At 31.9% G+C, this 14,021-nt stretch overlaps 1 protein-coding gene across 2 annotated transcripts in view; it reads right to left on the bottom strand.

Annotated features, from left to right (window-relative positions):
• Positions 1–14,021, bottom strand: part of LOC117174715 (fringe glycosyltransferase) — a 173,367-nt gene that overhangs the window by 143,338 nt on the left and 16,008 nt on the right. For both annotated transcript variants that reach the window (XM_033364027.1, XM_033364028.1), the window contains exons 3-4: positions 12,055–12,103; positions 6,727–6,829 (exon numbers count right to left, since the gene is read on the bottom strand). In XM_033364027.1, the coding sequence (XP_033219918.1) occupies positions 6,727–6,829; positions 12,055–12,103 (152 nt within the window). The remainder of the gene's footprint in view (positions 1–6,726; positions 6,830–12,054; positions 12,104–14,021) is intronic.

The raw sequence follows: 14,021 nt of genomic DNA, 5'->3' as shown, positions 1-14,021 counted from the left end.
ATGAATTTTTATACGCAACTGTTGAGTGTAGTTCGAGGTGTAACTATGTACTTTTCTCTAAACTCAGAACCCACTGAATCTTCAGCTAATCACATCCAGGATTTATCTATGATCGACGAAAGAATGTTTTTACCTTAAAAACATACTGGTCGAATAATAAGCGAAAAGATTCCTGTTTTGCACAAATCAGCATATTACATTCTTTTCCACTAGTCTCATAAAGCTGATTCTGAGAGCGATTTTATGAGATTTCAAAATAAGGCTGTTTTCTGATTTTTACTATTTTACTCAGAAATCGTAGGAGCAATAAACGCTAGTCACTATTACCGGCGTCTTTCTTAACGATTCAACCGAGAAAAATATTTATGCACAGTGTTGGCCACCGAGAAACGAGCAATCATTTACTTATCTCGAGACATCGATACGCATTATCGACATGCGGTCAGATAAGCATGGAGTTATGGAGTCTCGTTGGTCCATTCAGCGAGAAAGAAAGAACCAGGCTTTACGAGATAAGTCTGACATCAGATAAAGCATGGAAGAGTCTTATGATACTCATACGCATGTTTGTCCGAAAGTACGAGATGCCTAAAAAGTTAACGCTCCCGAACAAAATACATCCGACCAACGCATCAAACGAGGAAGTTTTTTTCGGTCCCATGAGATTTCGATCTTCGTATACGTTCCTTGAATTTCTCTCGGATACCTCAAATTTTATTTTTATGTTGCTGCCTGTCGAAATTACTGCTCAGTCTAGAGATAACGATATTAAAGCGTTTAAGAATATTTTTAATTAAGTTCAAATTGCAAACTTAATGAAATTACATATGTGTTCTTCAATTAGCAAGTGTCACCTTGTGTATTTAATTATTAACATTTAGCAAACTTTATAAAGAAGTAACAATTTAAAATACTTGAGAATTTAATAAGATATTTACATGACGGAGAAAATGTCTTCTTACCAAAAGGTCAAATAGACTTGTTTTTAAAGTGAGAACATACTTGTTTTTTTATGATTATATGCTGTAACTATATTACCATTTAAAATTTAAGCTATTACACAAATATTTCGGCACAAAACAGGATGCAGGCAAGACTAGAAAGAACGAAAATTTGGTAGCATTCAAATGTGTTATTAATTAAAAATTTCAACATAATTCAAAGTGGACCTAATTCTAGTTTAAAAACAACTTTTATTCGAAACAAATCTCAAATTTACGAGAAACTAAACTTTAAGGATATCCAAAATAGAAAATACTGACCTGTTTAAGATTATCGACGGATAGTAATGAAAAAGCAATTCCACATTTTTAAATTAAATATTAAAAAAATATACAAAAGTCTTCAAGTTTTACATATTTTTGTACATTTTAAATTTTGGTATTAATTACTGTTTTTATGTACAAAATACGTACGTCCTAGTTCAAAGTGAAAAAGACGTACTTTAATTGTATGGACAATCATAATTTAAATGAGCCGCAATTTAAATAAATAAATAATAATTGAAGTATTTGATGTCATTTGATATGAGGAGAAAGGAAAAAGAATGATTCTGATACAATTTCAAATCGCGGAAATCACATTGTTCAAAACAGCCAGAAATGATTTGTAATCAGTTATATTTGACTGAATCAAATCTGGAGTATAACGCTTGTATTTGCTTATTATAAATTACAGATGAAAATTACAAAAACGACGCTTTAGTTCAAATAATCTTACAAAATCAAGAAGAATTGCTGAAATGGTAAAAGCTCCAGAAAATAGTACCTTTACTTGTAATTTTCTGAGTATTTCTTTTACGTACGATAGTAAAAATTTAAAAGAAGGAAATTTACATACCATATTAGCTTAATAGGTTGGCAGTTACAGAGTTAACGGACCTAAGTATAAATGTGTCCGAAGTTTGCTAAGCGTATTTTCTGAGATCATATTGCTCGGGTAACTCGAGAGCCCCATAAGCAGCCATCAGAACAAGGGGTGTGCAAAAAGCTTTCAAACTTCAAAAATCGTAAATCAAAATCAAACTTAAACATTTCAGCTGGAAGAAGATCCAAGAAGAATTTTGAGGATAACTACTAAAATATTGATTTCTATGAACTTCCAAGCCAAATGTAATTTCGCAAAATTTTTTAGATGCATTATCTAGGAATCTAGGTTCTAGGGTCAGAAGTAATGTTTGAAATATAAATTTTTACAAAATTTACCAAATTTTTTTTCGAATTATGAGAATTTAAAATTTAAAAACTTGGGGGTCATTCTTTTTGTAAATTTGAATAAAACTTTTTCGACCGAGTGTGAGTGTATAAAATAGTATATAAATAGTGTATGAAAAAACATGCAAAAATGGTCATTTTGCGACAGCAAACAAATATCAGTTATCTACATTTTCGTACAATTTTGACTGTTTTTAAACCTACTTTCTTCTTTTAGAAAATTTTATTTTCTCAGAAACCCGCTTTCCATATTTTGATGAAAATTCGATACAGTCTATTTTCTGAATATTTTTTTTAATGTTTCACTTACGAACAAGTTTTAGATAAAATTCTTATATTTCGAAATCTGGCACTTCATACATTCAAGCCATTGCTCTTCACGTTTAACTATTCTCAGAAAACCTGTCAAAACCTGTAAGATTAAACTTTTCCTATTTTCTCTTTTTTTTTAATTGCTGGGATTTAATAATTAGGTGCTGCCTAATTTAAGGACAAATTTAAAAGAAATAATCTCCGTGCCGGAATCCGATACGGACTCATCAAAACGAAGGTTGTCAGTCAATTCGCGAAAAGTGTACTTTTCAATAATGATGATAATAAAATAATAAAAGCACTCTTGAAAAGAAAAGAAATATTATTGTCTCTTTGAAGGAAGAGAGGTTGTTGTTGCCTTTTAACAGCCTTTTTATGTAAAATAAACGATATATTTTTTTCGAGGTTGCTTGAACGATTCCTATCATTCCTGTGCAATTTTATTTTACTCTCAAAAGCCATCACATACATTCGGCATTAATACAAGCGTTGAAGTAGAGGGGAATTAACTCAAAAAAATTAAGGCTGATTCTCGCGTGAGTGGTCTCTATAAAACGTGCGTTTCGAATGCAACGAGAAGACGCTGAAAGGAGACACGTAGAAATGTCTCTTTCCTTCTTACTGGTCGTCCGGTTAGGTCGGTGGGCTCGTTAATTAGCGATTAGATGGTTAATTAGCATCAACGTTTTCATCCTTTGCTGTGTCCCTTACCCAGTTTACCCCTTTCTCTTTTTATTTCTCTTTTTGTCTCTAGTGCTCTCCTCACTGCACTCTGCCCCTTCTAAATAAATTCGCTGTGTAGCCTGCAGTCTACACTCTTTTGCGGCAACAGGTTGATCTCGTCCTTGCAAAGGCAATTTATGTTTCCGTGGTTGCACCCCCTTTCGTGCTAACGAACCGAGAGACCGTTTAATTTCTTGTTCTGCGTTTGACTCGGTTTCGCTCCGCACAAGGATCCATTTACCCGCTAATGTGTTTACCGCAGAGAAATTTTGATTGAACAGGGGTCATGCGTGGGATTCCTAACACAAAATAAAAATCTGTATCCGATGTGAATGTAAGAAGAGGGATATTGATGATTACGAAATTACAAATTGCAGTAAAAAGCAAAGAGATGTGTTATCAGGGTGGACACTCAAGACTAAATAAAATTTCCGGGTCATTTCCCTGTTTTCAAACATTTTCTCGCTTATTTATATTTCCTAAAATTTGAAATTGTACAAGTTTTAACGTTTAAGATTTTAAGTTAACTTATCAGCTCACTGACTATAATCATGAAAAAATTAGTTTAAGTGTGGTTTCAAGGTAATGTTTCAGAAACATGTTGCTAAAGCCTTCTCTTTAAAATTTGGTTTTATTTTGTTGGATAAATTATAGACTGTAGACGTCAGTACAGGAGAAAATTTTCATTTTTTTTACAAACTTGCAATATATATCAAGAATATGTTGCTACAGACTTCTCATTAAAATTTGCTGTCGACCAGTTGAATACACTGTTAAAAATGTTTGCAATTTTAATATACATTTACTATACATTTGTATAGTAAATTTAAGAACTCGGTCTATGAAATAGTTATTAAGAGGCTCCGTGGTAAATTTAATATACATGTATATTGATAAATTCTTAGAAAAGCCAGGTAATTTCACTTTACACAAGTTAAAATTAATTTGGACAATAATGTTTAATTCTAAATAATAAAGCATTATATTTGCTTCTAGATGAACATAAATTATACTGGGGTTTCAAGTGGATAAGTTCAATTAAGTACATAATTCAGACACCTAACCTAAAAGCAGCAGAACTCAGATAAAAATTCTGACATTGACATTGAATTTTGACGAAAACCCCACCCGTATGTTGCACTTTGATTACAAATAGGAATTTAGTCGATGTATTGTAGGTTATTATTTTTGTTCTAAATATTTGACAAGATTTAAATACATGAAAGAACTTTGAACTTTTATGCACTCTATTTTATTATACAAGTATATTATTTTACAAGATAATAGTATATTAAATTTACTACGCGTATATGCATATTGCTTCCATTACATTTATAGTAAAATCGCTATATAAATTTCTAACAGTGTAGAGTAAGCTGAAAAGATGAGCACAGATGTGTAATTTATTTTAATATTTATATAAATTTTATTTAATAAGTGATAGTTAGGTTCGGTAAACCTTGCCACCCTATGAGCCACCCTTTCGATTTTTAATTGAAATTGAAAAATTTAATCTAAATGGAATGAAAGAATGGTATACCTAAATTAGTTATGGTAATTGAATTGAATTAAAGAACAAATCAATTTAATTTATTTAATTAAATTTTGAATAAAATTATTTGAACAATTATTTAAGTTTTTAAAATTTAGTAAATTACTAAATAATTTAGTGAAAATTAAATTAATTAAGTAGCCATTTTATACATTATAAAGTTTGGCAGGATTGAATGTATAAGAAAAATTACTTTAAAAATTTTTTGGATATAAAAGATTGATGGTATAATATAATCTAGCTGTCCTTTAGAGTGTCTAATATGGCTTTATAAAATTAATTTTAATCATTTATATGGGGAACTTTATAAAAAAAGCTGCTGAATATATTTTATTATGAATATCTTTTTCCAGATAACTGGGCAAACTTAGATTTCACAAATTAATGTAGTTGTATTTGACCGGTTTTTTTTCATCGCTGATGTTTTTGGTGGCATTTCAGATTTTTGTATTGGTGACTAAGCAGACGAAGCAATTTTAAAACAGTAACTTCTTACTCGAATGATAGGTAAAATTTGAAATTTAATACGATTTTTGAAACTCATTATTAAAATGAGTTTTACCAAATATTTCAAATTTAAGGTATCAATTTATACTAATATTTGAAGGGCTTACGTTGACTAAACTCAAATAAAAATCATTCAAAACCCCCTGCTTCATCAATTTTATTATATATTCATTTATTCATACAAAAAGGACTTACAATTAGAGCAGATGAAACCCACATTTTGAGATATTCTCGACTGACAAATCTAACAGAACTCTATAACCAATTGAAAGATTCTGCCTTTCCCCCCTTCAAAGAAAAAATAATAATCACTACCGTGCTACTATGGCGCAATAAAAAAACAGTCATTTAAAAGCTGAAAGTTTTCTACGTTAATGAGCTTGAAGACGTTTATGTAAAAAAATGTTGTGCTTAACAGACTGAAAAATGTAAAAAAAAGTAAGGATTTTCGGGTACATTTAAGAACAGTCAAGTTTAGAGCATTACTTCTTATACAAGGGCAGATGGGAAAAATTTGAAAAAATTCATGAGTATGAGGAAAACTGCTGTGAATCAGTTGCAGTTGAGAAATTTAAAAAATAATAAAAATTGTTGCATAAAAGTATAAAAATGTGCAAACATATTACCTTCTGCAAACTGTAGACATTTTTTTTTGTTGGAAAACAAGTGACAGAAAGCAGGGGGGGGGGGGGCTTTTTTTGTTTTGCTGCCGACTGCTGGTGCCATTCTTCGACTCCTGGTTCTGAATGCTTGGATGGCACCTGGCCACGGGTCGAAGAAAGGGATGGGCAGTCGGCAGTAAAAAAAACAGCCCCCCCCCCCCCTGCTTTCTGTGCAGTTTGAATCGCTTTAATATCTGTATTAGAACTGAAGATAATATATTTGCATATTTTTGTACTTTTAAGCAACAATTTTTATTATTTTTTTAATTTCTCAACTGCAACTGGTTCACAACAGTTTTTCTGATACTCATGAATTTTTTCAAATTTTTCCCATCGTCCCTTGTATAAAAAATAATGCTCTAAACTTGACTGTTCTTAAATGTACCCGAAAATCCTTACTTTTTTCCATTAAGCTTCAAAGGCAGATGCCTATAGTTTTCTCGCCGATAGTAATTCATATCTTACATACCTCTAAAATCTTCGCAGGTCACAAACTGTAAAAATTATCTAGTTTACATCCTGTTCCTCTTAGCACCCTTAAGAAAAAATCGTTATCCTGAGTGCTGGACTCCCCGTTTTAACTCTTTCTTCAAATATGACACAATCATAAAAATTGTCGAGCATATTTCATAAGTCAACACGTATCATATATTCACATATGATCAATTTTTTGGTAAAAGAAGTAGGAGATCGTCCAATAGAGTCTTGCTAATGGACATTAATTTTCATGCAAATGCTAATTGAGAGAGGTACTCACTTTCTGCCGCTATCCAAAAACCTGTCGAACTCCACAGACATCTTGCAGCACAAGGCCCTCCTGTTGTGTGACGACGAACACTTGGTATTGATCATATGGCCGTCTGAAATCAAGTGAGCACAATTAATTACGAGGTTAATAAACATTGAGTCGCTCGGGGGCAGTATATATGTGTTGTTCTAATTAATTCGTGCTTCGTACCTGTGGGAGGATAACGATCTAAACTCGCGCCACCTTGCGAGAGGGAGGATCTCCTGCTTTCAGGAGTGCAGAAACGAGGGACATTATGCGAGTTGGGTACGAATGGTAATGAGAAAAGTTTACCATCAAGTTGGAGGAGTAGCGGAGGTGGAACAAAAAAGAGAAAAATTGAATTATAAAAAGAAAGGAGAGACAAATTAGTTGAAAAAGTGCTGAAGAAGGTGGAGGAAAGTGAGCTGAAGGAAAAAATCTGAAACAAACCTGTGAGCAGAGCGCGTGTTGAGGTCAAATGTCGGACGAAGCCCGAGGGCTCGCGTGCGCTTCCCCCTTCTTCTTTTAGCAACTAAACCGTCTATCTTTCTTCTACCCCAGATCCCATAGTCCAAAACTTTTTTTCATTCTTTGATAATGTCGACAACAGAGCCTCTTTTTGATTCTCCGTATTTTTGTTTTATCATTTTTCCGCTGATTTGATACCCCAATCTTTGTTCATTTGACTTTGCCTAGAACATTTGATGTCTGACAGATGATTTGATGTCTGACAGATGTTCTTTACTTTATTTCTTAGTTGTGCGTTTAGTTCACTTCAAAAATGTTTACAATATTATTCCTTCAAATATCCTCGAAAAATCCCCCCTTCATGGGATTTTCTGGCGTAACCTCACTTATTTCATTTTCACTGAGAAATGGAGAAAAATTAAACAAAATGTTACTATTTCAAAGATTGAAAAAGATTATGTCTAACTAGTTGCATAAGGCTGTAAGCCACAAGAATGAAATTTTACATAAAAGAACAAACAAATTCAAAAGGTCGCAACCCTCTAGCTTTAAAAAACACATATTTCAAGAAAATTAAAAGTTTTCTAGGTACACATTTGCATGTAAAAAGCTTAAAAGCTATTATTCTTTTAACTATTAAAAATCTAAATTATTTTCAATATATGTAAAGAATTAATTTGCATATATGACTTACGTGTTGGTTACCCGGAAGAAACGGAAACAATTCTTTAATACTACACATCAATAGTTTTCATATACGCAGCAGTTTCAATATTTCATAGACCACAATATTAATTATCAGCGAAAATATAAAAAAGAATAACTTTCAGATTCTGTTTACACTATCACTTGACGAGGTCATGTGGCTAACGTAGTTCGAGTATGAAGCGTTTCGGAAGTTTCTCAAGTTCAGACGAAGTTTGGAATTGTTTACCTTTTAACGATTCAATTAACATTATCTTTGAAGATTTCAATTATAAATTATATCTTCATCATCGTTTTTAAAATAATCAAACTCTGAAGGTTTACAATCTTTAAAATTCTTCTATTTTGACGAGTGAAATCTATAGTGGGTGTTTGTTTTGTACAGGAATATCAGTTTTTAATAATAATATCTATCCAATCAATTTGAATGTCATTTGATACTACATTATATGATACATCTTAATCATTTTTGTCACCTTTAGAATTTCTATGATTTAAATTTAAAACTGTAGTTCTGAATGCGCAATTCTGAAATAGTTCAAGTTTTGAGACCTTGCGAAAACAACGCTTTTTTAGCTTAAAAAGTTTAAATTCCTTGATAAATAAATTGATTAAAAATGTAATGAAATTCCTTTTTACATCCCTTTAAATATTATAAAATCACTTGAAATGTTTGCAATCTGTTTAAATCAAATTAAATCCCTTGAAATCCTGCTAAATTTATTGAAATAAATTAGGAGCTTTTAAAATCCCCGTTATTTATTTAAATAACAAATTCGTTCCACAAAACTGATCCAGGCGCAGATCAATCTCTATAAGCGCCCACCTCAAGTGAAGAGCCTCACAAAGTGTAATGTTTTTAAATATCCTAAAAACTTACAGATCTTGCAAAATTCTTCCAAATCTTCCGAAATGGCAATTCCCACTTTTTTAATTCATAAAAATATGATCAAATTCATTGAAGTCTGTGAAATTACTTGAAATCTCTTGAAATATTTCAATACCTAAGAAATCCTTTGAGATCCTGAGAAATATAAAATATCGCGTAGAGAGCCTTTAAACCCCTTAGGAGTACTGAAATTCTCTAAAATTTTATAAAATTCTTTGAAACGCAACGAAACCCCTTAATTCTTCTGAAATTCTTTACAATTTATAGAAATTTTATAAAAATTTAGAATTTTTTTTCTTTCTATTGAAATTCGTTAAAATCAAATCAAATCCTTCGATGAGAATCATTTGAAATCTTAAAGATATTCTGAAGTCCCTTAAAATCATTAAGGATACCCTAAAACCTTTTTAATTCTATGAAATCTTTCAACATCTTTCAAAATCCTCATCAAGTTTAAGAAATGCTTTGCTATCCCATAAATTTTGCTAAGCCCTTGAAACCTTATAAATAATATTAAATCAATTAATGCTTGTATAATCCCTGTTTGGACTTCCGTAAAATCAGTAAAATCTTGAAAAATTCCTCAGGGCGCTTAAAAGCTTTGCAAACTTCTTAAAGTAATTAAATCCCTTAGAAATTCGACAAATTCCTCTGAAACCTGTTGTAATCATTCTAGGGCCGGTAATTTTTTCAAACTGAAGACATTTAAATGAAAGAGAATCCGAACTTCTTAAAATAAGAAAAAACCTGATTTCGAATAAGGTCTTATAAAATTATTTGATGAATTGACGAATGAAAAATTATTTTATTTTAATTGCAAATACTTTGAATTCACAAGAGATTTCAAGAGGCAACTCTGAAACAATTATATTGGGATTTTCGCGCAGATGGTGCACCAATCATGATTGATAGAATACAGTAATATCAAATGTATGAAATGATCTATACAGAAATTAATCAAGATAATTAGTTAAAGCTCCCTATGTGTATACAATTTTCCGACGCCCCCCGGAACACTTTTGTGGATGCGCGCCTGCTCGAAATTCCAGAAAACAAAGTCCCATGATATCGTACAATCTCAAAAATACCAGGAAGTCTCTTAGAATTCCAAGCCACAAAAAAATTTATTCTTCTCGATAAAAATAGAATAAGTAATGAAATGAGAGAACATAATCCGATAAGAAGATATTCTATTCCGTTTTACTGTGGTGGATACATCGTCTCAGTGTTTCTCACTCCTCCACTCTGTCACCTGTCGCCGCCTGAGGATCTATTCGTCCATGAACGATAAAATCAATGAAGAGATCCTTCGATATCAGGGCCTTCTCTTCTCGAGAGGATAATATCTCGATCCCGTGTATTGAATTATTCACGTCACAGGGTTAACTAGATGTTGAAGTGCCTCTCCTTAACACAAAACTTTCAGTGGATGTCCAGGTCGTTTGAAGGGGCTCATATTGAGGTAAGGTCGGACCTTAATTACAGAGGAAGACAGTCTTATTTACGAGGAGCTTATATAACACAACCCGAACATCCTCGCTTCTCCACTTTATCGTCCTAGGTTTCAGTTTAAGGGACTCGAATATCTCTTTCCACATGAAATAACCTTCAGTTTCCCGCTATTTCAGGTTTCTCGTTTAGTTTAGTTTTAATAATGAATTAACATTTTTAAACTAAAGAAAACAGATTGTAGCTTATAATTAGTGTAACAATCTAATTAGGGGCACGGTAACGATAATGTCAATGAAAAAAATGTCCTTTGTTTTCGAAATTTTACGAAATGTTTTATATTACCTCAGCAGATTGTAAAGATAAGAAAGAAAGAAAAATTATTGGCTGAAATAATTTTCATAACTGCAACTTTTCGAGTAAAGTAAATGGAGAGTTTCAGAGAAATAAGGGCCAAATTTCGGAAATGGATTTTATTGGCTGAAACTAATTGTTTTGACTTACTAACTCATATTTATGTAGAAGATTATGGTCTAGCTCGATTTAGAAGTGGGTGAAAATCCATATTTGGTATCTTTGTTTTATTTGAACTTTTTTTTGCCTGTTCTTTTCACGATTGAATAAAGCTAAGTAATAGCTAGTTATGCAACTTTTTTCGGGGTCAATATATCGTTTTTGGGGAGACGCTTTTTTTTAATAGAAAACTAAAAAATGTAGGCGGCTTTTTCTCACATCTGGCGTTTTTTTCGAATGCGCCCTTCTTTGATACTTCAAATGATTTCTCAAAAGAATAATTAAGTTAAGGTTAGAACTAGGTAAACGTAGGCTTATTCAAGTAATATATTTCAGCATAGCTCAAGTTCATATTGACAGTTCAATCAGAAGAGCTGAAAACAAGGTTCCAAAAATCATTACCATGAAGGCTGCTGATTTACCTATGTTGAGACTATTGAGAGGCGTAAGTAAACTTTTAAATTGATTTACGAGCCCTTCAACTTTCTACGCGTTCTCTTTGAGACTAAATGACGACAGAGATTTAAACAAATCTAGTTCGCCAGCAAATGTTTCATTTTACCTTCCAAAAGTTCATTAAAAGTGATTTTCAAAACATACGGCGTTAATGAATATCGTACATCTTAGAAGAGGAAAAGTAATTAATCGCTTATTTCGAGGGCGTGAAAGAAGAGAAAAAATTTATACCTTTAGCGACGGGCTATTCACTCTAAAGTCGAACGTTTCGAACGTAAGAATTTTGCGTGAAGTCTTAACGAAATCAGGTAATGCTATGAAAAGCATGAAATCGTAACGTTGAAGTCATTGTAGCTATGACTAAGTCAGTAAAACTATGTTAGAAGTCGTAAAGATAAGAAAAGAGTCGTCATACAATGTAGTGACTCAGAAAATACGAACGTAGCGTCATGGGAAATCAGTAACGAGTCAGTATGAAGTCAGAGTGAAGTCGGACGAAGTCAGACGAAATCGACACTTCCGCGTGCGTTCATTCCAAATGGTAGGGTGAAGTTGTGCTCTTGCATCGATTCTCCAAAGCATATTTTGTCCCAGGCGCGATTATCTTCAGAATGTAATTATCGGGCGCGTATTAATCATTGAAATAAACAATATGGATATTTGTTTTTTTTAATCTCAATTTCTTAAAAGAAATTATTTTATTTATCTTTTCCTATTCGGAAAATGTAATAATCTAAATATTTTGGTTCAGAATAAACCACAAACAAATATAATAATGTATTGCTACTAAATTGATTTTTACCGAAACCGTAAAAAAACAATTTTTCAATACTCACTTGTTTGGTTTTGAAAGTACTGATCGTCCCTATCTGTGAAGAACCACGTCTGTAACAGAAAATAGTAAGGGGTTAAAATATGTAATTTATAGCAATGAAATAAGCTTTACATTCTTCTATCCTTTTGCGCAGTTAAATGTCCTTACAATAAATAATAAACCATTTTTGACTCTACGGGAGATAGACTTTATGAGCCTCAGTTTGTTACATTTCATTTAAGATCGTGCTCGATTCTCGCATGATTGCACGTACGAGCGTGATTGTTTACTCAAAAAAAATATCAGCTAAACTACACGCACAGTGCTCGAGCAGTATAGATCGTTATTTTTCCCCTTGACATCCGGTAACAGGACCAAAAAAAGTCGATGAAGTTGTAAACCCCAGTTCAGACATGGATTTCCACCGTGAAGAATAGTTTGTAATTTAATCTCAACATGATTGAATTTCAATACAATTCTTGCTTGTATCATTTTTTAGTTGTTGATAATTTATAAAACTGTAATTCAAAAGTTATCGGAATTATACTTTTATTTAATGAGACCATTTTTATCTTTACCGTAGGGTATATCAAATGTGTTCTCAGTGTCCATATAGGTTATTGTAATTAGTTTTCAAACACATTTCAATTACATTTATGTAAATCGCATTTCAATAACCTCTCAATCACAGTGTTTTAAATCTCATTTAAAATGTATAGCTGAATAGCTCCAGCTTAAAATTGCGAAACTTTGTTGAATATTATGGCAATTACATTAATAGGGACCTATTCAAAATGCACTGTAATTTACGTAAGTGATAAATGGGTATATAGGTATTTATTAAAAGTGGTGGTTGTGTCAAGTTATAAATGACAGAAATATTACACTTTTTCCAGAGATTTTGCCAATTATAAATATACCTTAGTCGATAAATTAATCACTTAAAAAATGATATAATTTACTATATTGGAAAAGTGCTTAAAATTCCTGAAAAATGGACAACAGAACAATTTTTTATGAGAAAGCTCCGTTAAGGGATACTTTTTGACATATAAAAATCTGTCGAACTGATCAATAGCCAAACCCATTTCTTTAACACTTTCATAAATCACGTTTGCATGGATGAACCATTCCAATTGCATTAGCAAAATCCAAACTTTTTAGTATCTTAGAAGGAAAATCACTACATTGAAAAAAAACTATGTATTTACCTATGAATCTAATAACTGGTTGGAAATGTGTTTCACAGATGAGTTAAAGTACACTAAATGTTCAGTAATTCAAACAAAAATAATAATGTTTCCTGAAAGTTGGCCATTTTTGACCTAAATTTGGGAGAAAAAATTTAATTCCGTTTTTTCAAAATAAATCGTTCCATTTTCAAATAATATAACTTTTCAGTTTTTAGTCAAATATACAAAAAAATGGAATGTTGTAAATCTCATAAATCCTAAAATGATGGGGGTAAAATACTTTTTTGGATTACGACGATTTGTCCATCGTTTTTTTTTTTTAATTCACGCAAACGTGACTTTTGGAAATGTTCTCAAAACAAAAAACTGGGTTTGAAAATTGATGTTCTACAAATTCGTGTATGTAAAAAGGGCTCCTTAACGAAGCTTTCTCATTTAAAATAGCATATACCTAAACTAGAAAGAGAGGTAAATAAGTGAGAGGAAAACCTTTTGAATAAAAAATAAATAAATTTTTATTTATCTTATTATATTCAAATTATGAAATATAACGACGAGAAGTTGAGGTGGCAAGCTAGCAATAAAAGAAGCTGCATGAAGGATTAACCTCTTTTAAAGGTAGGTGATATATCGTTATACGAGCAGGTGCGGGCACCTGTACTTATGTACGATTTAATTGCGGAAGACTTTCATGAAAGTGAGGCTTATAAAGTACTTAAGATACCGACAAGGATGTAGTGGAAAAAGCTCGACAATTCCGACGCTGAACTTCCGGCGAGAAAATAAAAAAAGCATG

The sequence above is a fragment of the Belonocnema kinseyi genome, chromosome 6 (genome assembly GCF_010883055.1).
Source record: "Belonocnema kinseyi isolate 2016_QV_RU_SX_M_011 chromosome 6, B_treatae_v1, whole genome shotgun sequence".
NCBI lineage: Eukaryota > Metazoa > Arthropoda > Insecta > Hymenoptera > Cynipidae > Belonocnema > Belonocnema kinseyi.
Note: the sequence above shows the minus strand (reverse complement) of the source record. Positions and strands in the feature narration are given on the sequence as shown.